Here is a 26,117-nt window from a genome sequence, read left to right on the forward strand (position 1 = left end):
GTTCATAAATTGTCGACTTGAACAGTTTTAGCTGTAACAGAGTGTAACAAAGTTACGTGCTGCTTTATAAATATGACAACTTTAACGCACAAAAGTGATGTAAACTAGCAAAATGTTCATAGCTAGCTAGCATAACTGCAATGTGTTGACCAAGCATGAGCATCTCAATAGAAGTTTTTGGCCTTATGTAGTGCATGTGACACCAAGTGTTCATTGAAGTAACAACATAAAACCGCGACACAAATGTAACTTATGCTGCCTTCGAGTGTTATCACAAATGTCCTATTTCCCAATTCTGAAATCATAGGTATGAGCTCATTGAGGCAGTCAAAAAGGCTGAAAAACTACATTTAAATTAAATATTACTAATATTAAAATTATAAGAGGGCGCAATGAGCAAAATATTAATGCACCGCATTAAAGCAATGAAATAACATGAGTGTCTGTTCAAAAAAGGGCATAACGTTTCAACTAATGTTTATTAATCAAATATAATTTCATAAACAATTATTTAAAAAAACGGCATCATGTATTCATGCAGAATTAAATATCATCATGGCATTTTGTTCACCACTGCTAAAATTTCAAATAAACCTTTTTTGCATTTGAATGAGGACCCTTATTTTAAATTCGACGGATATTCGAAATTCAAATTTTCATTTGACACCCCTAGAGCTAAGCTTGGGCGGTATCCAAATTATGATACCGTCAAACCTCCTCCCCATTTTACCGGGGTATACGGTATTACCGTGACTAATTAAAAATTATGACATAAGGCTCAGACAGCGTCACCAAACTGTTGGCTTGTGTCTACACCGTTCAGAAACTGAATACCAGATCGGGCAAAAAAAAAAAAAAAAAAATCAAGGGCAACCTGTGCACATTGTGTCTAATCCCGGATGACGGCATTAAATGTAATTATGAGACGGAGCCCTAATTAGACTCGACTATTTTTAATATGTGGGCCGTTATAATATGGTGGCGCCAAATAATTTTTCAACCCAGGTGCTGAGGGGGTGGTAGATATAAATACTATTTATAAATGGGCAAAAATGGGACAATTAATAATATTTAATTATTTTAATTATGACAATTGTATTCATTTTATTAATTAATTTAAATTAAATTAACAAGCAACAAGGAAGAAGTGCATTTGTAAATCCGGTGACACGCGTCCATTGATTTTTATTAATACAACTTTTCTGTCAGTGCTGCAAAGATTAAGCTGACGATCGCCATCACCTAGTTAACGCGCATATATAGAGAGAAATGCAAATCATGGATTACATAATCAGAAGGTATAGGCCTTTTTCTTTTCATTTTGAATTGTTTCGTTTAAAGAAATTGACGATTGATATCTCCGTAGTGAACGCGCCTATAGAGAGAAATGCACATCATGGATTAATCAGAGAGTATGCTGCCTATATTTCTTTTCTTTTTGAATTGTTTCGTTTAAAGACATTGACGAATCGCCATCTCCATAGTGAACGATAGAGAGAAATGCACATCATGGATTACATAATCAGAGAGTAGGCTAGCCGATTTCTTTTCGTTTGGAATAGTTTCGTTTAATAAATTTGATGATCGCCATTTCCGTATGAACGCGCATAGAGAGAAATGCACATCATGGATTAAATAATCAGCGAGTGGCCTATTTCTTTTCGTTTTGAATTGTTTCGTTTAATGAAATTTCAAGCTTTATTTAGATATCTGTCATGTCTGTGAGACATACACTGAGTTTCGGTTAATTTATGATGAGATTTCAAAGCAAGTGACCGCGGCGCGCCAGCGCACGATCATGTCATGATTATGTTGTCTGCTATATTTGATTCTTATTTATTATTGGTTGATAAAAAAATTATTAAAATTAAGATACAATTTATACAAAATGAAATTCACTTTTAAGAAATGCCTTTTACTAAATGAAACTTAATTAAGTGGTCAATGTCTGACTCCCGATGCATCCCATCTTACTCGTGCTGTTCAGTTTTCATTATCAACGTAAAAAAAAACAACTTTATAATATTTTAACAAATATAAACTAATGCGCTTATTTAATGACCTCGGGGTAAAATGCATCCTCGCAGCAGTGAGTGAGTGGTTGTTTCGGAGATGCCACATTAGGTTAGAGGTGTTTCCATCTCTCGCGGTCACCTTTTTTATTGCAACATTTACATATTGCCTCGTCAGTATTCCCTTCTCTCTCTCTCTCTCTCTCTCTTTCTCCTCCACACTGTCACTTGATGACAACTACATAAGCATTTTTAGGCATTGAATAAATTATATTTATATATTATATATAAGTGCCGGTAATGACGGTATTGAAACTGATACCGTTGCTATTTTAAGACCCCTCGGTATACGATATTACCGAAATACCGCCCAACCCTACCTAGAGCTCGTCGCATTTAAGTGCTTTGTTGTTGTAGAAAACAGAAATAAATGACTAAATGTTTTGAAGACTAGAGAGGGCGTTCATGTCCAATTTCCGACAAAGAAACGATAATTCGTTAAAAAAGTATTTACGATAATTCCGATAACATGTGACGCGACTTTTCTTAAAATCTATTTTGCACTTCTATTAGTGAGTAACCCAATAATGTAACATTATTTGATGTAACACAAAAAAAGGTTGCTTGGTTTTCCCTTAAAGAAATAAATAGTAAATAAAAAAAATAAAATAATATAATATATAGTTATATTATAATATATACATTATAGTTACAACCATGACCAGGCTATTCAGATGTTTGATTTCATGGGGTCTTTAAAACAATTTAAAAAAATAAATAAATTAACAAATAATCCGCCATCTGAAAATCTTGAAATAGAAATGCAGTAGTTGAAGTTGAAGTTAGTTGAAGTAAAACAAAACACAAATGCGATTCTACCAATATTTCCTAAGGGGTTTTATTGTATTACGCAGATCACACAAACACCATGATTTGATAAGTATCCATACTTGGATTCCAGACACAAATCAAAAAAGAGAAATTGATTCTCACCCTGTGTAGAGTTACAGTGTGCTGTTCCCATATTACAGTCTCCTCCATTGCTGCACTCTGTATTGAGAGAAACAACAAAAGAAAACAGAAAGAAAGAGATTAATATAGAAACACACAAATCGTTAGATTAACACCAACAACTGTAATTGGTTACATTCCCACACGGCCTAAAGGATGCAGATGCATTCATTAAAATCAAGCGGGTTACACTCACATTTGGAAATGGCTTTGAAAGCGTTTCAGCGCTACACATCCCTAAACACCTTTAGAAATCCTCCAAAGACTCTAAATGATCTTCCTACACGTTATGTAGCAGACTTGGAAATTATGTAACACAACAGACACGGAAACAACAAAGGTAGTGAAAGCCTAAGGCTAGGCTTGAGGAGGAGAAAGGACTGCTGACACACAGCAAAGCCACCTGAGGTGCTCAAACATTGATTTATTCAAGTATTTCTCTATGGCTTCTGCAATGCAGTCACCTCGAACAGCAGCTTCACACAGTTACTGCAACGCCAGTGCTGCACAATTGTGATCCTATAGATCATCAGATCCGAAGCAGTGCATACTTGGGGAAAAACAGACTCACATTTAGATAATGATTTTATGTAGTCGTATGTGTTGATAATGTACTGCAAAATAAACACCAACAGGGTGATGCGGAAGGTTTATGTGTGAGTGTCAGGGTTTAAACTGAGCGAGAAGGATCGTGGGTTGTAGCTCTAGAAATGTTCCATGAGGGCAACTGTGCCTCCCACTCAATCACATCCGTGGCAAGACCTCAAGTGAGGAAATCACTGAAGGATGAGGAATGTCAGCAGTGTCAGGACCAGAGGCACAGCACCTGACAGGATATCCACGACACACACACACACACACACACACAATAGCAATTCTTCACTCTCTCCTCAAATGTGTTTGACATATTCCCTCTTTAGTGAAACAAAGAAACTTGTTCCTCACATTAACACGACCATGTACAAGACACCTGAACAAATGCTAAAACTGTAAACTAAGGGTACGTTTTCATGACAACGATGTGCTGTAAACAGAGAAGTTTTTCCTTTGAGTTTCCCGTGTACAGACGACACCATTGTCAAAACGATCCTCATTTTCATGTGTGTGACGTCATCGTCTACAGAGATTCGCATTTTTGTTGTTTACACGGAGACCTTTTTCAAAAACTTGCACTTTGAAAACCGTTTTCAAAAGTTTGCGTTTTCACGCACCCAAAACGCTGTTGTCATGTAAACGAACGGCGCATAAAAAGTCTTCAGCTTTTAGTTGAAAACAGTGTCGTGTAAACAGGCCCTAAAATCACAGAGATGTGAATTTTTTACTCCACGTAAGACAAAAACATTGAGCGTTTGCATTGGAGCTACACACGCTGGAAAATAAGCAATGTTTTTCATCCTTCTCAAAAACATTCAATATTGCGATGTCTTTTCTGTCTTTCCGTGTTTTCACTGTAATACGGTAGGGGGCGCTATTATGCATCTGCTGAAAGAGTGCTGAATCTCCGGATCAAAACACAGGCAAAAAAAGCAGCAGAAACAAGCGATTAAAGCATTCATTTTTATTATTATTAAAATTTTCTAATATAAGTTACTTTAGAACTAGCCTATTTATATTTTATTATAGCACTTTTTAGTATACTGATAATATACTGTTCATTTTAGCTAGTTTTAGAAATTTTGTTATGTACTTTTGTCAATTTTTATTAGTTTTTGTTTTTATACATTTCTACTGAGCTTTTTCACCGCTAGGGTTCACTAACCTCTTACAATAACAAAGGTGTAGGTTGATGACGCATACGCGGAATTATAAAACTTGCTGTCATGCTGATGGATCTAATAATGTTTATTGAATTCAACAGGAAGCGAATCCGTATAGTAGGGCTGCACGATTAATCGAATTTTAATCACGATCATGATTTTGGCTTCCCAAGATCAAATTCGCGTGATCGAGCGATATTTAAAATGCGTCATTCCGTTCACAGGACGGCTTTTTGCAAAGCCAGTCTAGCGCTCCCTAAACCAGTCTGATCACGTGCTTCCATGAGCCAGTGCGCGAGAGAAACCGAGTGTATCTGCGCACGAGCGACAGAGCACGAGAGAGACCGAGTGTCCAAGAGCGCGCTCGACAGTAGCAAATTGGTACTATATAAGAGGCATGGAAGTTCGATTAATGGACTCCAATAATCAGTACTACAAACATCTTGTTTTGAACTTTGTTTAATACATAGAAATAATTCGAGCACATAAACTTAAATAAGATTCAATTCATGCAGTGAGATTTCACAACTAATCACTGACACTGTACAACAACCAGGTATTAAGTTTCTTAAGCGTCAAATAACAATGACTCTGAATTTTATCCATTAATTGAACTTCCATAGTTCTGCCATGAAATGCTCTCATTTGGTTACATTCTGTTATGGAATATTTGTCTTTTATTTATTGTGTATTTTGAGTTTTATTCACATCCATTATGCAGGTACAATACAAGTTTATATTTTGCTTCCTAAAATATATTTACACAATATAAAATGTAAAATAGTGCCCTGTTGAAGTTTCTACATTTTCTTTATTGTCTTTATTTATTTATTTTTATTCTTTAAGGAGATGCACTGAATTTTGGTGAATAAGAGGACCTGTTTTATTTTGATGCACATATTTGTACATTAGCAGGAATGTAGCACATAATGGATGTGACAATAAAATTTGTTTTGGTTAAAATTAACAAATAATCGTAATAATTAATCGTGATTTCAATATTGATAAATAATCGTGATTATCATTTTAGCCATAATCGTGCAGCCCTAGCGTATAGTATGTTTCGTATGCTTAAATAGAGAAGGTTTCTGTAACAAATGGAAACCGTGAAGAAAGGGCTGATAGCCTTATGTGTGAAGCAAAAGCGATTGCCTCCTGACCTCACGGTGATAAAGGAAGGATGAATGACGTCCCTGTGACACATCTTCACGGGCTGAGAGATCAAGTCTCAGTCCATCCGTCCAATTCCTATGACCTCGCAGATAATAAATCAGGTCTCGTTCGCTTCACAGCTCTGACTTCCCGTTACGTTGGGCCCGTCTCAAACCGCACACTACATCTTGTTAGCATGCAGCTAGTTAAACAGATCTACAACAATCTGACAGCAAGAGTTAGTGTTATCGGTCTCTTGCCAAGGCTAAGAGACGCCTGCGGTCTGATCCCTGTAATCTCAACTGCGTTTTATAAAGTGCCTGTGAATTGTGAAGAACAAGCAGTTTTGGTTCGACTAGCAGGCTAATCTGACCAAATGAAGTCCGTTGATGAGAGGGACTCAGTCCAAACTTTGCGTTCTTTTCGTGGTGTCTACAGAGAGTCAAGCGATATACTTTGTGGTCGTTCATTCACTGTCCTAGATTAAACTGGTTAAACTGATAATCATGATTATTTTGCTAAAAAATTATTCATGTGTGCATAGTTGCCAGGTTAGGAAGATTAAGTAAAATACCAAGCAGAAAATGTATCCATTTAAGATATTTATCTTATTAAGATATTTAAAAAAGTATTCTCGTCGCTTGATAAACTTAAGAAGTTTGAGGCCGGCAAGTTCAATCCCTTAGAAGCCTATGGACTAGTATGGAGGAGTGATCCAGCTCTCAGATTTCATCAAAAATATCTTAATTCGTGTTCCGAAGATGAACAAAGGTCTTACGGGGTTGTAACAACTTGAGGGTGAGTAAATACTGACAGAATTTTCTGTCACTATTTTTGGGTGAACTATCCCTTTAAGAGAAAAGCTCTGATTGACACAAATGTCAAATGAAAATTAAACTTTTTCAGGATAAATAACCAGCTGATAAAATATCAAGAGACTTTTATGCTTCATTAATCGAGAAAAGCAAAAATCGTGATCACAGAAGACTTAAAATGCTTTTGTTCAACTTTCTTTAGCATGTAACTTTGCTGTAAAAGGTCTGCAAAGTTACAAAAGCACAGTTATTCCAAAGGGAAGCACTGTTTCTGAACTTGTTCCCAGAATTCCCACCCAAGGAATCCGCAAAGAGGGTAGGAGGTGTGTGTAGGCAAGGCCCGGTTGAAGTTTCGTTAGTGTGTTGAAACTTGTGGTTATGGTAAGGGGAGTGACACTTCTGAAACATACTCGAAGCTGTTGACCAATCACAACACACCGGTATATCGCTCTTATAACATCAGCCAAACAACCTCCTTTTTACCATAACAGCGTAATGAAACATGACTGACGACTATGAATTTAAATAAAACCCAGAGTAGGTGACGAGAAAGAAATAAGAGGGAGGGAGGAAGGAGAGAGAATACAAGGGCAGTGCGTTGTGGGAAATGTGCTGACCTAGGGGACAATTACTGCAAGCTCAACCCTTCACCTGTGCCCTGCATGGCAATGAGGAGATGCTTGGATCAATACGGTACCATTAACATATCCTGCATCTCTGCGAGACTTGTTAAAGCCACAGCTAATCCCAGTGGGAGACTCATGCTGGCCTTTCCATGGCATATTGTACAAAAACGTAAGCTAGACAAGGCTATAATTTTATAAAATAATTAATTTAAAAAAAGGCACCAATTGACCTTAGTTGAGATAGATTGAATGTTAATTTTTGTAATGCAAATAAAAATGAGGCCATTCAACTCAAATTTAACAGCGGTGCTCAAATGGATATGTATTTGAAGCTGCAACTTTGCTAAGAAGGTTTTAGCATGGCATAATAAATGCTAAATCAGATACTTTTAAAAACGTCACTTACGTTTTGTTTTGCTCAGTCCAAATGTGTTTCGCTTTCTTGATCAATGAAACTGGATGATCAGTCAGTCAAGTTTGATAGGGGCTGTGCGATATATATAAAAAATGTATCACGATATAATGTTTCATATCATTCAGTATTAATTATTTACATTTTTAAAAACTTTTTTTTTAAAAGACAAGTAGAAAAGTTTGAATTTAATCCACTGTTTTTTTTATCCACATTATTAAGGCAAACAACAAATTATATTAGTTTAAGCAGTCAAAAACAAAAATAAAATGTAGCTAAAAAAATTGCTTCTTTATGTCTTATATTAAATTAAAAAAAGTAAGTGTTAAAGAAACTCTTGCACTTAATTAAATGTTACAAAATGTGTGCAATGTAAAAGTAGAACAATCAAGGCAAACTTTGAAGTAGATCAACATCTGTAATAAGTAGCGGTGTAACGGTTCACAAAATTCACGGTCGGTTCGAGATGACACAGTGGTGTCACGGTTAGGTACGTTTTCGCTACAGCAGAAAGAAAGAAATGCCAGAGAAATTTCCTTGATTTAAAAAAAATATTAAAAGAAAAATGATTTTTAAATGAGTGTTTTCCTACATACAACTTTTAGTTTTATAAATAAGGGTAATATTTGACAGATGAACAAATAAATGTTTTGGTCATCACATTAAAAATAACAATGAAATATGCTAATATTTGAGTTTTGAAGTGCTGGACAAAGATGTGTGATGAGCATTTTACTATTCCTGACAAACTTCCATGGTTACAGTGAGTGTTACTACATTAAATCCATGGTGAATGATCTGTGGACTTAAAGCCTATAATTAGTTCATTCATGGCACCATGTTTCTCCTGGTTTCCACGTCAGCGCTGTTTGATCCGTTAATAACGGAGAAATTTGAATGCTTCTCACTAGATCTCGCAGCGATGTTATTACTTCATTGGCGAATTCAAATGCTTTCTTTACTGGATCTCTTAGCGCCGTAGTAACAGTGTCGCTTGATCAAGATCGGCTCGCGCTGCACTGAGATTGGTCCAAACTGATAAACGGTCCGTGAAGCACAAAATAATGAGTAGCAGAGTTTCATTCCGCTTTCATTACATTTGTATGTTGGGCAAAGTTGTGGTGGACACACGCACATTTTAATGAAAATATTGAACGCTATATTGAACATTTTTTATATTGTTACCAACAATGGTTTACCGCCGATAAATAACGATACCGTTTTATTGCCCAGCCCTAAGTTTGATATCACGACATTGATACTTTGCTATCTCTAGTAGTTGGTACTGTTGTATTTCTTGTTGTTGATCATTCAGATGACTAACTGACCATCCAGTTTCATTGATAAAGTCAAAACAGACTGCTCCAAAATGATTCAAGTTTACCTTTTCTAATAACTATTATATTTATTGGCTATTGCCTTCAATTACAGAATAGTTGAGGAAAGATGACTGCAAGAAAATACAGATCAGGACACGATACAAACTGAAATCGAACCCGTGTCCTTGTGAGGACAGCAGCTCTTTTCTCTTCGTCATTCCCACTGCCCACTGGGAATCACTCAGCCTACTCAGATTTTAGCCAGTGACTCCAAATCATTGCGTTCACTCCCTCCGCAGCTAACAAGCTCATTGTATTACGTGGAAAGAAGTGGATTAGAAATTTCCATCTGCCTCTTGTACAATCTAGTCCTCTCTCCCTTGTTGAATGTTAAAAAGGAAATGCATGAGAAGTGGTGAAAACCTTCAGTGCATCCAACAAAGATGGCCAATTCCTAGTGTTCTGTAACTAATGCTACTTGCTTTGAACGAGCAGCACACTTCTGATCTGACAGATAAGCCGTCCGGGGCATTAGACATTCACTCTCTGGAACAACAGGCTGAATCATAGAAATCTTTCCAACTAGAAACCAGAGAGCACAGGAAGACCGTAATCCAGCAAGTTAAAGCCTCAAGAGCTGCTGTAATATCACAAGAGAACATCCTTGAAAGATGATTCACATGAACTGTTTATTTGTCTTCTTAGAGATTTAAAGATTTCTTTTTCTAAGAGACAGTTCACCCAACATTTACTCAAATTGTTCTGTGCAACAAAGAAGGTATTTAATGAAAAAATGCATAAGGGGGTTTTCTGTCCATGCAATGAAAGGGTGACCTATCTCTTCAAGGCATAAAAATTGCACTCCTGGTATTAATACCAAATTTTCAATTTTATTAACCTCCTAAAACATCTTGTTGGAAACTTGGCCAGATCTGGCAACATCACATACATTCTTAATGGAGAATGCAATTCCAGAAAGCAATGCGATGAGCTCATTGAAAAAAATATATATATATGAGATGCTTTTATATGCTTATTAATTGAGCATTAACTTAGAAACATACTAATGTCCCACTCTACTGAAATAAAAAGAACACTTCAGGTATGAAAATCAGATTTTTTATTTTTAAAACGCTACCTCCAAAAATACCTTGTTTTGAACAAATCTTAACGCAAAACGTTCCTTGCAGTCAATCAACCTTAAAATGCATTGCAATGAGCTCCGTGGAAAAAAAATACAGAATATTTTTTCATGCTAACTGAGCATTTAGCTTAGCATCATGCTAATATTCAACTCAAATCAACTTAATCAATTGCGAAACACGTCTCAATTGACGTTGCAGCACTCTAAATCGGTCTCTTGTAAGGTTCCGCGACGGTTAGGATGACACCTTAGAAGGGAGCTAACTATGTGGGCAGTAGACAGTTAGGAAGCTCACTAGGCTTTGGATTAATCCTGTTAAACACAACATTACTCATCCTTCAGTTTCTCCTGACAGTCTAGGCAAGCTGCCAGCCGTCTCCAGCGTTGGAGAGTACAGAAGGAAACTTACCCAGGAATTAAACAGCACCAAGAGTGGGTGCAAACACTTTGTTGTCTTAACCTAGTCGGCTTTAAAAAAAAAAAATGCTGCAAAGAAATTACAAAGAAATATATGTATACATTAGACATGTGCCGGTATTCAGTAATACAATATCACGATAATGAACATGCATAATATTGTTATCGTGGGCACATATTTTTGTATTCGCTAATCGCTATGGTGTTAATCACAGCACCAAATGCAGTAAGACTTAGAGATTTAAGGATATTTATTTTCAAACTTAATATTCAACGCGTTCTCATCCCAATGCGTCATATACGACGCTTTTGCCAAAGCGTACATATCCTACGCACATGGCACCCTTTAGCGTAAATATAACACGCACAGAGTATGGGTAGGTTTAGGTCTGGGGTAAGGTTAGGGTTAGACCACTAGGAGGCGCCTTCTGCCCCATATATATATCTGCGTCTCATATTTACGCTAAAGGGTGCCATGTGCGTAGGATATGTACGCTTTGGCAAAAGCGTCGTATATGACGCATTGGGATGAGGACGGGCTGTAATATTTTTCAGGGCTACAACATGCCCTAGATATTAACTGAATATGTTCTGATTATTTATTGTTCAGTGACACTTTACAGTAAGGCTCCATTATTTAACATTAGTTCAAATAAACTGACAATGAAAAATGCTTCTAAAGCATTTATTAAGCTTAGTTAATTTAATTTCAACATTTAATAACACTTTATTAAAAAATCTGAGCTAACATGAACTAACGAATAACTTCTGTAAGAAATGTAGCTATTGCTAATTTTTAAGGTGTTAATGCATTAACTAACGTTAACCAATGAGACCTTATTAAAGTGTTTAAAACATGTTTACTTTATACATTTTAGTGTATTGCTTTATTGTATTTAAGTGTCAAGTTCTTTTAGTTACAAGAAAAAGTTATTAAACCTGTTATATGTTGTATGACAAGACTTTTTTTGCAATTTATCTCAATATCGTGATAGTACCGTGATAAAAGCCTCCGCAATTATCGCAACATGAAAATTTGATACCATCACATGCCTAGTATACATAAGGATTTTTTGCACACACAACATCAGCAACTAACAAGCGGAAATCCAACTGGAGGGGAAACACAATATGGTGCTTTGATACTTAAATATTCATAAACAGAAGTGCGCAAAACACAGGGCAACTGAAGCCCGGCTGGGAAAAGTTTGCACTCTGGAGAGCAAAAGAAGGGTTGGGAGGATTTATGCCCATCTTAAGGCTGATCGGCGGCGTAAAAACGCTGATGCAACATACCCTGCACCATTTTGCCAGAATTTATGAGTGGTTTTCAATGGCCAGTTGAGAAGCTAACAAAGGGGCCACTTGATTCCTGTTGACAGTAAATCTTAGTTCACAGTTTCTTCTGAAGTTTTGTTAAGTTTACACGCAGTGAAAGAGCTCTTTAGAGAGCTCAACGTCCATCTTTTAATGCGTTACAAAGGCAGAACATGACTGGGCTATAACGTTCCTGACTTTTACCAACCCGTTCAAAATTGACCCGAAGGTACAGAAAAGCTGCATGTTTATGACTTCTGCTGACTTTTGGTTCTCTAGCTGCTGAAATTCATAGAAACACACACACACCCAAGCAAACTCTGATTCTGTATGTTCAAGCTCCATCACTAAGTATGACAACACTGCTTTTTGCTGGCAAAGGAGGCCCATTTTACTTAGGCTAACAGCAAAAAAGAAGGCCAAAACATTTTTTTCCCTGATGAGGCAGCATTCTGAGGTTGTGTTCGAAACGTAAAGATTTGTAGCACTGTAGCTATTTGCTCTAATTGGTCTTGAGAACAGCAAGGATGGAGCGATATGGTAAGAGAGAAAGGGAAGGTTCTCTAATTTTCTAATTGATTGGTGTGTCTCCCACCAATCATTTGTAAATCAATCTTCCAGTAACTTCCAGGCAAAATTAATCGTGAAATAGAGATATGTGTGATGGAAAGTTAATAATTAACGATTTACACATTTTCTACCCATCATGTTAACATTCAACTATTAAAATGAACTGCATGGCATGTCTTCTGTACAGAGCAGTGAGTCGTAGCCAAAATGTTGGTTGCAAAGATGTTCTGAGTGTTTTGGGAAGTTGATGGTTGTTATTTACTGGCTCACCCCCAAAGTATCTATGATATTTTTTTTTGTGTTTAAGCCAATTAATTTCATTGTTTAAGCTTCTGTTAGCTTAGCAACACAATAATGCGAAAGTCTACTAAAATTATCGAATGTCGAGTCGAGCCATTGGCACATGGGTTGCTAAGTAGCAATGTGACGGTGAGGATATTTTCCCAACGGTTAATCGACATTTGACAACACCGGTAATACCAGTATCACCAGGGGACGGAGGCATTGGAGTTTTTCCCTCTTTTTCACCTCGCTTTTAAATCGCTAATTCAAAAACAAAAGTAAAATGCTTAACGGTGCGGAGCAGAGCGAGCATTTCAATTAATTCTTATGGAAGTTGAGCACGAACACACACACACACACACACTCGCTCCGCACCAGTGGACATGTACCATTATGAATGCCCATGCACATTTTACTTTGTCTTTTGAATTAGTGCCAATTCGGGGGAGGTAGTGGCTTGAATGGTGAGTCATTATAATTCTTAATGAAAAACACAACAAAAAAGTATTATAACAAACTCGCTTAAATAGCCACTTTTCCAAATCTTCAGCCATCGTCTTGTCAGTCAAGAGTGAGGTGAAATGGGCAAAGTTGAGGTGAAATCTGACTCCTGCTGCGGATTTTGTGTTGCGACTCTTGTAGGGGTCGACTGATATGTGATTTTCAGGGCCGATGCCGATACAGATTATTACAGATCAAGTAGACCGATAACCAATATTTTATAACCGATATATAGCATATGTCTGGTGTAAAAATGTAAGTTAATGTCAAAATTAAGAATAACAAAGAGATTTGACAAATACTTTAAATTATTTTAAACATATCTTTAAATCTGAGATCTGTTAATAATAACATTATTATTATAATTATTATTAATAATAATAACTAAAGAAAAATGTTCAGGGAGCACTGAGCAGCATTCTGTAAAACTTAAAGACTCTATTTTAATGGTTAAATTAAATTTTAGTAATCAAAAAGCATTTCTAAATAATTTAAATCAAACTTATTCAATTTATTTACAGTTTAACAAAAATTACATGTTTAGGGCCCTATGAAAAAACGAACTTTTATTTTGATGGGTTGCCGAGGAGATCTTTGAGTTTCTGTGCGTTTATGATATGACGATAACTTTTCTCAGTTGAAGCTTTAAAAAGCTCATGAAGTGACTAAGCGGCTCTGGAGATGATGTTTATGCAATCATGTCCTCATATAATGATGCGGCTGAGGCTGAAAACAGCGCAAGCGTGACGCGTGCTCCAGTGTGTGTGTGTGTGGTAAATGAAATCACTCATCTGCACCATTCATTTAGAGACACGCAGGATTCATATTTAAATAGTCTTTTTGCGGTTTGAAATTCGATTTGATTTGTACTGACCTGCTTTTTATTAATTCATCAAGCAGTTGACAAATTCCGTGACATTCCGCTTTATACAGCAAATTCCGTTTTTATGACTGGATTCCGCGATTCGGTCCGTTTTTTCCGCATCGCGGACATCACAGGACCCTATTATATTGAGGTGTTTATTTGGCCGATACCGATAACCATAAAAATGCTCAATATCGGCGCCGACAATCGGTCAACCCCTAGACTCTTGTTCGCTGAGTTGAGCAGACATATTCAGTTTTTAATTGTAGTGTCTGTTCTCTCACTGAACGAAAGAATTTTTATTACTATAAAAAAATCTAAACGACGGTGGGGGTGGTGCCGCGGTGAGCAAGTGATGTAACCGGTGTTGCGGCTGAACATCGGTAACACCGACTATCGCAGCAAACCTATTGCTAGGCCGTTCTAAATGTTTTTTAACACATGGCTATACAGTTGCTAGATAGTGCCCCAACTCAAATGCTAACATCAAATTCTACATTTAAATGAATTGCAATTCGAGTCCCATATGAAGTTACTGAGATCACAATTCAGCTTTAGTATGGTCTAGGTGCAATTAGCATGTGAAAGTTTCCACCAAGGGGACCGTCCTAGCAATTAGTGTAACACTGAATAAAGCAAAAATATGATACATCCAAACAGACTTCTGCTTTTAAAGTTCCACTCTGTTTCTCTCCATACTACAAAATAACTTTCAAGTACACAATAAACATAGCCGACATCACATTCACTCCTATTACTCCAAAAATAAAGCGTGCCCCGAATTGCAGGATGCCCACAGGCTGCAATCAAATGGGGCATAAACATATTCCTGTGTGATGGGAATCACTGTAACTATCGTCCTGATGCTGCCATAAACGTATGAGATCCCAGAGTGCTCCAGATTCATTGTGACAGATTTCCTCAATCAAGAGATTCCCACGCTAGAGATAAAACTTCATTGCGTCAATTCATCAACCTGCTCAAGTAGCGAATTGCTCATCTGAGGAAAGTCAAGGTTATGAAACAATTCATTTGTTGAAGACACAGCTTTAAACGGATTTTGAGATGTTAAACGTTATACTTATGTAACCCAAACGGTTAGCTAGCTTACCTAAAGTTTGCAGGACAAGTCCACAGCTTTAAGTATATAAAGGTTTTTGTTTGAAGTAGTAAACTGTTAGTCAAGTATAAATATCAGGGTTGAGCAAAACTCAAATTCAATTAATAAGCTGGAATTAGTGATGAGGAATTTCTGATATGAACATCTAGTAAGGGAAAGGTTTCCCGAGATCATGCGCTCCCCTGGTTTTTCTAAGGACACTATGAATGTAATAAGTGTAAGACATACTGTATAAATGCATCCACTCTCTGCACACATTATTATGCTAAATAATGCATTCCCAGATGGACCGGGTGCACATTCACCTACGCCTTGGTCAATCATATCTTCATATTGCAAGAAGAATCCTATCTTCATATTGCAAGAAGAATCCTAGCTTGACTGGCAGCCAATGCTCTATACCTTCAGAGGTCTGGAAGCATGGGCAGTTATGGACCCTCTCACAGATGGATCGGACAGCTGAACACAGCCATAACGAGTGGTCAGGGCCAAACTATTCTGACAGGAAGCTGCCCAAGTAATTTTTAATTAATGATACAGGACCTGTTTTCAGGGGATGGAAGGGGTTATCAAAAAAGTAATTTATAGGAAGATGCACAGATGGTGTGCGTATCTGTGGTTTTTACGTAACGACAACTGGATGGGGGCGATCTGACAGGGAGGATGATAAAACTTGGGTCTAGGATAATTGGCTTGCAAGCGGCATATAAACAATCCATGAAACTCTTGCGGAAGTTCACACTTGGCCTTCTAATAGTCAGACTCTAGAGACATTTTCAGAGATAACGCCTAGACCTGAGATACCCCATTAAAGCTGAAAAAGCTATCTGCATCATTAGGGTGGAAAAGTGACGGAGTTGTGTGAGTGATTTTCTGCTTATCACCAAGTCGCCTCTTTGTAATGCGTGACTGAGGCATTTCGAATAGTAAGTGTCAGGCTCGTCTTAACTGCTAACAGTCATTACTATGCTAGTGTGAGCTGAGAGGCAAGGATTCAGTGTCTTTTTAAATCTGGATATGCAGCACATTATCCCTCACCACAGGAGAGTGAAATCGAGAGAGCGAAACGGAGGGAGCAAGAGGGAGGAACTAAAAATAACTCTCTCGTTGTTGCCGTTGGGTTCAAATGCAGAAAACTAGTGGGGCTGTGATGCGGACAACATGAAGATGACGTTCAGGGTAGACCGTAGCGGTGGCGTGCTGATACGAGACACGCAGCTGGATCAGGTTCATAGTGTCGACAAGTGCTATTAGACCATTTTTATGAAGGTTTGTGAGTGTGTCCAGGTTTGAGATGATACTGAGCTAATCTAGAAATGAATGCAAAGGTGCCACACTGTAACCAAATTAGATACCATGTTGGACACTGAAAGTTTGATTCATATTTTTCTCCCTGGACTACAAGAAGAAATCAGTGTTCATAATATAAGAAATGTAAGGATGCACAATAGTTAGGAACATCTGTATCAGCTAATATAAAAACAAGGTCAACCTTGTCTATGTATCTTCATTTCCATCAGCTTTTTGAGGATTTTGCATTACTTTTCGCCATCATCTACAGTAGCACTATCTAGGGATGGCTCTAGATTATTGGTTCTTGCAGAAACTCAAGGTGTTTGTGTGAAACGCGAGAACAAAACTCATTGGTGCTTGCAGACACTCAAAAGGTGTTGCAGAAACTTAAAGGTGTTTGTGCGACATGAGAACAAAACTCATTGATTCTTGTGGGAAACTAACTAGGGATGGACTCTATATTATGGACAAGATTAGGGATGTAACGATTCACTCATCTCACGATGCGATACGATTCACGATACTGGTTTCACGATACGATTTTCTCACGATTTTTTTAACAAATGAGATTTAAGACAAATTATAAATGAAAAAGTGTCCTTTTTATTATTTCACAAACAAAATGCTGCACATTTTTTTTTTTATATATATATTTGTCAAATAATAATACTGTTAAAACGGACGCCCCCGGTACCGGGGGAAACGGGGCTTAAGAAATTCCCTTCAAGGTTGTTTAAACTCATTCTTTCTGTCTGTCTGGTCAAGAGGCTGGACACTGGTACCTTCGCTATGTATAAGACTGTGTAAAATTAGTAGGGCCTACCACATTGACAGGGGTTTTACATTGTAATAAAGGCAAGATTCTAATTTTGTTATAATTTGTATCATTACACTAGTAAAAGTAAAAAAACAAAAAAAAAACACATTGAGACAGAGATAAACCAGATTCCTGGTTGCCACGGAAACACTGATGCACCTTGTGATCTCCGTGGCTCTGGCACTTGTCATAATGACTTTTACATGAAAACGGAGGTGACCGGTGCTTCTCACGGTGGTGATTATTATTAGTCTACGGAAAGTCAAAATGCCGCCACAACTCCGATTTGAATGAGTCAACATCTACGCTTGCCATCGCCATGTGTTTGACGGCGCGAGCACACCAGTCTATGAAACACACTGGCGCGGCGCGAGCGGAGCAAACTGAGTGCTCACACAACCTCAAGTTCTATGAACGAAGTGAAAACACTCGCTAGCTTCGTGCCAGTGTGTGCTCGCCGCTATTGTGCCTGTAAAGCGAGGTTCACAACTTCACAGTAACGTTAGGCTATTCAGTAAACGCGCCCTGCTGTTTAAAACGTGTATCGCGATTCGTTTAACATTTCAACCGACTTGAATCAGCACACAATTTTATCGATTTTCAACCGGTTGCGAGTGAATCGTTACATCCCTAGACAAGATGTAACAATTTTTGGGTTTAAGGATGAACTGAAGCAGTTATGAAGAATTTTTGAAAACTTGTCTGCCAAGAATCATGTACTGCAACCAACGGGCAGATACATGGGGCAGAAAAAAAAAGAAACCGGAAATGATAGAGAGAACCTCAGCAGAACCTCATAACTGTGTGTCAAGGTCAATTAGTCTCCTAAAATAGATAGGCAGATAAGAGAGATGTGAGAAATGTTGAGATAGATAAGATAGTATTTTATGAATGAAAGTTTATATAAAAATAATTCACAATGAAAACTATATTTAAAAAATTGTTAAATTCAGAATTAGTGACTGGTAACATCCTTTACCACGATAGTATAGAAAACTGTATAATCAGACAGGAGTTTAGTGTTAACATAGCAAGAAGCTGCAATGGACAGTGCAAACGAATGCTCCCAGAGAACATTGCGTATGTTGACTGGAAGCCAAAAGAAGATGAGGAGGGTGGATGTCCGTCTTAAGCACACACACATCACCTTTGGATCTGGCATCAGACTGCAACACGTAGGAGCTGATGACTGATAACTTCAGGAATGGAGAAAGATGCATCTCAAAGTGCTGACGATGGCTAAAAGCCCCAATCCAGGAGCATGTGATCCCACTATTCAAACGGAGGAGTAGGAAAGCTCACAGCAAGGGGAGGTGGTCCCCAAAGGATGAAGTCATATCCTGCACATACACTCCACAGCAACGTCACCACCGCTGCAGATTTACAGTGCTAAAGGCACACCGATCACTGCAGCTAAACGAAAACTAAATTGCTAACGTCAATTTGCGCAACTGTTGGAGCACTTGTTGTACTCCGCCAAAGTAGTAAGAAACTAAGACGACACCACTGCCAAAGGTCTAATGTGCTCAGCATTTCAGACCCAAATCTGGTTTAATTTGAATGCAAGTTACTTGCTTATGATCAAAATCCACCTGCCAGCACAAAAATAACAAGAACAGGAATCAATGAGCGTAAACATTACTTACAGCAGTTAGATCACCTCAGAAGAACCAGAAACATAGCTTTCTTCAGTCATTTGTGTTCTCCAAAACCAGGGTCCCGCAGACCCGTGTGCATGCCGGCAAAGCTCCAGCCCTCATACTGATCCTGCCTGATCACAGCAAGATCCCAGATTCAATCGGCACGAGGCGGGGGAGGGAGGAAGATAGTGCAGAGAGAGGGGGAAGGGAGGGAGAGAGAGGTACAAACAAAAAGAGAGAGTCCCAACCCTGCCCCGATGTAGCAGTGGCCAGTAGTGAACAGCAAGTTACTGTTCAATCACTTCGGAAAAGAGATGAGGCTCATCCACCAACCCGCATCGATTTGCTGAGCGACTCAGGCGCTTTAAAAAAGTACTCCAAGCACTTCCAGTAAAGTTGCATCACTCCACTCGAATCGTCTTTTATTCTCGCCGAGCTCTTGCTTTACTTCACACCAAACATGCGCTGCTGTAAATCCCCGTGGCTTGGCAACATTCAAGGGAGTAAGTGTGTGTAGTGAGCTGCAGCAGTGCTTCGATGTAAACTGCTCTGCTCAGTAGGAGCACAGATCCATCTGCAGTAGAAAGTGCTGTATCGGTCTTAACCCTTTCAGTGCCACTGGCGGGACAACGCTCCAAAACTAGTACGCCACCGGCTATGAAGCCTGCAGGTAAATGCCAATGCTTAAGCGGAGTACAGAAAAGCAACGCTGGATGTCTTCATTATAAAATCGGCTCCTCTCACTGCTAAGATGTTAATACACTTTTGAGGTAGTTTTAAGAAACATGATATTAATTAGTAATTGGGTTATCCAATGAAAGTGCAACACAATCAAAGTCAATCAAAACAATAGGATTTCACTGTGCGCAGAGGTACCAGGTGTGGATTTATAAGGTAGAGTGCGTCAATCTTGTGCCTATTTCACAAATGTAAGTATTTTCAAATCTCATTGCCTTCCACTGTATTACAAAAAAAATTGGATTTATTCATTTAACAAATCAACAAGTTTGGCATCAGTACAAAAAACTGTTTTATATTAGCCTATGTAACAGTCAAGTTAAAATCATAAGATTCAAAACTGTAATACTTATGATTAGATAAGTTGTTTAAAATAATTTACATTTGAATGCCTTAGTGCCACCTAAGCTTCCTCCATTTAACTCGAAACCCACTGTGTAAATGCCAAACTCAATCCTCCCTAAAATGTTAGACATGCAGTCTGCATGTGTAGCTCCTTCGACAGGCTGTCAGGCTCAAATGCACAGGCCAGAAGTAACGGCAGATTCCACGCACGTTTTCCTTTCCTCACTCCTTCACACTCTTTAACACAGAGGAGACCAGGTAATAAACGGGTCTTTCTGCTGAATAAGTGCCATTTGAAGCCCAACCAACTAGTTTTGTTCTTGTAGGATACAGGTTGTGTCAGCATTTCACAAAACATAAGCATTGTTATGTCCTAAAGGTTTGTGTTACTTTTAAAAATATTTGTACATTTGATTAAATTTGCATTTGATTCCACAATGATGTTTGAGCCATACTGCGGTCAGGGAAGAAATACCATCTTCCTCAGTTCAGTAACAGGACTAGACAGCCTGGCGAACATAAGCAGAGTTTTGTCAGATATCTCCATACTGCCAGCTCACTGCATCTCGTTTCAAAAACCATTCGCCCGCATTGTGACATACGTCTACGCTAGGATAGCAGATGTGCTGAAAAAAGACTACACTACCAAATTACACTGTTCTGAGAAGATGCTTTTAAATAACTGCAGATAGCCGAGCATTAAAAAAAAAAAGACTTGCTAATGTCTGGCATTGTTCGGTTAATTTTCATGGCTGAAATGCAGTCATTTCAATATGAATCCACACGATTGGAAATTTAGCGTAAAGGAAATATTTTGGCAGATTTCGCAGCGATTTAAAAAGTTGGTCACGTGGATTCGCTGCTGCTGCTTGGTTTGAAAGTGATCAGTGTTGGGGAAAGTTACTTTTAAAAGTAATGCATTACAATATTTCGTTACTCCCAAAAAAAGTAACTAATTGTGTTACCGAGTTACTTGTTATGGAAAGTAGTGTAAGATTACTTTTAGTGTTACTTTTCTCATCTGGGCTGGGTTTCCTTGTTTGTTTTTTAATAACAAAACAAAGTTCTATTTTTGGCAAATGTTAAGGGCCTTTCACACCAAAAGTGTAAATTAATTAGCCTCAGGCTGAAGGAAATGCAAATTCACGGCTGTAGCTCAAACAAACCTTTCAGCTGTGCTGCCATTCCGGATCGCAGAAGAATAGGACGCAGGAGAACAAACTTTCTTCAGCAATAAAAAAAATAATAATTAAAGACAAATATGGTTTAACTTAAGCCATTTCTGCTTTTTAGTATGGTTGAATTGGATCATTGAAGGTCAGCAGCAAAGACATTGGTTAATAAAGTGAGATTAAATACATAAAGTATATTAGTGTAATTCATCATTTAACTATTGCATGTTTGTGTAATATTCAGAGTTTGTATTTCACTATTTTTATACTGAATACTGAATCTTGTTTTTGTGCAAGTGAGATGAGTAAATGCCTGCTTAAATTTAGTCTAGTCAATACGTGTGAAAACAAAGGAACTTGCGTTATTAATTTGAATAAGTAACTCAGATATTTTCTTGTAAATTTAAGTTACTTTACTAGTTACTTGAAAAAGGTAATCTGATTACATAACTCGTGTTACTTGTAATGCATTACCCCTAAAATGAAAGTGACTTATGTGTGAGCTGAGCTTCATACATCGCTACACTATTGACACTAGTAAATGTCTGTCTAGCGCATATTTACACAAAAAATAATGGTAAACCAGCGCAATGGAATGCAAAAAAGCGCTTTGTCTATTGTAAAAAAACTAGCATTACTATATTCTATTTTTCTGCGATATAGGCTATATAGTGATATGGAAAAAAATTCCCCTGATGACTTTAATAGCTCTATTTGGAAAGAATAAATCATTCTAGAATGATTGGGGTGATTTTGTAGGGGAGTGAATCTGCATAGAAAATATTGAACAATTTACAAGCATAGATAAATATAACAGAACAAAGTCTTACAGTGTTCATGTACAGAAATGTAATAATCAAATGTATGATTGTAAATGTAAAAAAAAAGTAAAAATATTCTTTAAAGCAACAAAAGTGATTTTCTGTTTGTATTCTGTTGTTTGATTAACATTAATGACAGACAGCAGCAGATTTATTAGGCTGTCGTCACTTTGAAACCGAATGCGGATCCGATATACTGATACGCATCTGTTTTCTTTCACAATTGGTTTACGTTCACACAAGCCATAAGCAAAGGTGTTTTTACGAGGATATTCACCACGATGGGCATTTTGATCATTTTAACATGTGTGTGTTCATTCGTTCAACCACAAATAGAGCAAGAGAATGGAATTCAGTGTTTTGCAAGCGGTCCTGTCTTGTGTTCGAATGGTTTAAAATCGCATGAATGTTTAAACTGACAGGACCTAAAACGCGTGCAAATGATGAACTTTCACTCTTTGATGGTAAACTTTTAATCAGTCACGTGTTTCGAACTGTGGTGCCTACGATCCCTATACTTGACATCGCATACCCTGCGATGTGACTATGCATAGTGACATCGCAGATGTGCACATCGCAATATCGATGCTAAAACAATATATTGTGCAACCCTAATCTGTGTGATTGGCCACTTACTGCATTAAAGCCTAGGTTTTTCTGTCACTTTTACTTTTTTTATTGTACTATATTCGTAAAAGCTGACTTTTAATTTAAAGAAACATTGCTAAATTTAAGCAACACGAAAAATTAAATTTGGCAAACTACATAATATGAACAGCAAAAGGGTGCAGTGCAAACTAACAGCTTAGCTTACTAGCTAAAGAAATGCTCTTTTAATTAGGTAGAATAATGGCGCTTTTCCACTGCATGGTACGGTACGGTTCGGTTCGGTACGGCACGCTTTGGCGCTTTTCCATTGCATGGTACGGTACGGCTCGGCTCAGCACGGCTCACTTGTGGCGCTTTTCAACTGCATGGTACGGTACGGCTCACTTTAAATGGTACAAGATCTGTTGAGGTTCCAAGCGTACCGTACCGATACTAAAATGTGACGTGGAAGCACTGTAGATCACTGATTGGTCAGACAGACAGAATCGTCACTACCAGTGTCATTGTATTTGCTAGACATCAAACCCGCTGGATTTAAATAGCCAGTAACAGCCACCGCTGTAGCACCTACTAAAAACTACTTGCTTGACTTGCTTTAAGAAAAAAAACGTCCAAAAAAGAAATGGCTGAATCCTGGTCAGTGGACGAGAAGCGCAGACGTTCCTCTTGTTGGTTGCCGAGGAGCGGATAAACTATAACGATCAGTCATAATCCCACCCACTTTGAAGCGGTACTAACTGCAGTGGAAAAGCAACCGAGCTAAAGCGAACTGAGCCGTGCCGCGCCGAGCCGAGTCGTACCACGCAGTGGAAAAGCGAAGCGAGCCGAACCGTGCCGCGCCCAACCGTACTGTGTCGTACCGAGCCGTACCATGCAGTGGAAAAGCGCCATAAGATAATCACAATGACATCCTATGCTTCTGATCAGGCATTATTCGATCTTTGCCGTTTGATGGCCATCTTGGTAACATCCCTAAGCAGTCGTTTTCTCAAGAGAGGAACGAATCCAAACTATCCAAATTCTGACAATCTGGAAACTAAGGTTACTTTGGTATGAACTGATCCCAAAGCAACATGTAAGGCCATGTTTTCCACATCCATTGAAGGACTTCTTTGGGGACGAAAAAAAAGAGGAAAAAACATGACAGTGAAGCGACTCCACTGTATCGAAAGGGCTATAAATAGCTCAAGGCTGCTGACTCCACAGTATTATAAAGAGCCCATAGGTAATGATTAGGGCTCCGATTTCAGCGGGAGCGAGGGGACACGTATGGATGGATGGATGCTGTAGTTCATTTCCATTCAATGACCTCCTCCAGTGACATTCACATAGGTTAGAGAAAACGTGCATGTGTGTGGATTCCTATATTCGATACGCATGTAAAATATGTACTCAACGTATTATTCAAATCAAGGCCAAATTATTCAAACCAAGCCCAAAAATGACTAACAAAAAGAAAGCTGTGAGAAGCATGCAAGGACAAAAGGAACAATGTTTAAAGGATGGTAAAGGATGTTGCTATAGTAGCTGTGATTTCTCAAGGACATTATTTATAAGCTGTGTCCACTAAGGGAAAAGTGCATGGAAAGACATTCATATGTGTTTGGAACAAAATGAGGGCGAGTAAATGACAGAATTGACATTTTTGTGTGAACTCTCCCTTTAAGACTGATGCACCTGAAGTGTGCCGGATCTCATGTAGGGGACGTTATCTGCAGGCATGTTATTTTAGGTTCTCAGCTGGTGTCAGAGGGGAGGACGGGGGATCTTTGATGATGGGCAGACCACCGGCAACGTCACGCTTGTGCCTGAAGGATCACGTCAGGGATCACTCATTTCCTGTCATTCCACTGTGACACGGATAACTTTAGACCACTCTCTTAATGGAATCATATGCTTAGACTCGCAGGCGACAAAGACAGCAGCAGATATTCACAAACTGTTAAACAACAAAGATGCCACAGGCTAAAAATTACACAACCACAAATCAATGGATTTTTTTTTTTTTTTGTTAATTGTCATTGGCCGATATTATAGATTTATATTATGAGGGTTAATATTTTCCTAATTAAACAGTATTGAACAGTATTTTATTCCACGGAAGAATCAATATTGAAATTCTAGTCAATACCAATACCAAATTTAATACATTTAACAAACTGATAAATGGACGATGAAATTAACTTGTTAAATAAACTAAACTAAACTAAATAATACAAAAATAATGGTTTGTATGTTAAATTTCAAATAGGCAGAAACAAATTAATTAAATAACTTTAAGCGGAAAATAAGTATGACCATTTAAACAGACTGATAGCATTAAATCAAAAAAAAAAATCTTAATTAACTTGCAAGGTTTAAGTTGTTAACATTAGGCATCATGAACAATGAACTTTTTTTTGCAGAGTTTTAGCCATCTTCCAAAACCAATGCATATATAAATGAATATAATCTATAAACAAATAAATATATAGGCTAAAATGAACACAGACAATATTGGTATGGTAATGATATACTTTCCTACTATATTCAACTCTCTTTTGGTTTCAAAAGATATTCAGTTATTGGCAAATAACTAGTATTACTACTAATATTATTAGAAATTAAATTACAAAAAGACATTAAGAGGGCTTTCCCCCCAATCCAACCGTTTTCCATTCAGTTATCTTTCCAAACCAGGTACTAAAACTATATGAAGCTACTGATCATATAGAAATTATTTACATATTAACTCTTTCCCTGCCATTGACGGAATATTCCGGCTTTCCGTGTTTTCACTGTTATCTCTGCATCTTCTGAAAGAATACTCAATCTCAGGATCAAACAAGCGATAAAAGCATTGCTTATGTTGTACTCTTTGAAAAAAGAACTCGTTTTTGTTCAAAATGTTGCTTTTTTATGAAACATACACTGATAAAAAAAAAAATAATAAAAAAAAACATGAAGCTAGAATAAAACTGTTTAAAAGCTGAGGGTCTGTTCTTTTCTTTTGATATAGGCCTATTACATGTTCAGGCATCCATACAACAAAATATTCTGGTGGCCATGAAAGTTTTGTGAAAATACAAAATGCTGACACTGACTGGCAACTCTTTTTTTTTTTTTTTCGCTGGCGGGAAAAGAGTAAAGATTTACAGTAGCCTATTCATTGCATCGGTTATCAGTAATAATGTGGAAATAGTTGTAAAGTAAAAATATCCAGCATCAGTGCAGCCCATTAAAATTTATCAGCGGACACTCAGAAGGAAACAAATCCTTTCACCGTATCAATAATCAGAGCTATTAGATGAGACTGCGACTCTAAATCCAGCCTACTACACCAGAGTGCATGCTGGGAGTTATCAGAGACCTCCACGGAGCCC

The 26,117-nt window shown here is 37.8% G+C and overlaps 1 protein-coding gene across 50 annotated transcripts in view; it reads right to left on the reverse strand.

Annotated features, from left to right (window-relative positions):
* Nucleotides 1–26,117, reverse strand: part of tjp1b (tight junction protein 1b) — a 149,616-nt gene that overhangs the window by 35,732 nt on the left and 87,767 nt on the right. For all 50 annotated transcript variants that reach the window (XM_077211189.1, XM_077211175.1, XM_077211174.1 and 47 more), the window contains one exon: nucleotides 3,006–3,062. In XM_077211189.1, coding sequence (XP_077067304.1) covers nucleotides 3,006–3,062 — 57 coding nt within the window. The remainder of the gene's footprint in view (nucleotides 1–3,005; nucleotides 3,063–26,117) is intronic.

This window comes from Siphateles boraxobius, unplaced genomic scaffold (genome assembly GCF_051911475.1).
Source record: "Siphateles boraxobius isolate OS27281-9 unplaced genomic scaffold, OSU_SipBor_1 65, whole genome shotgun sequence".
NCBI classification, from domain to species: domain Eukaryota; kingdom Metazoa; phylum Chordata; class Actinopteri; order Cypriniformes; family Leuciscidae; genus Siphateles; species Siphateles boraxobius.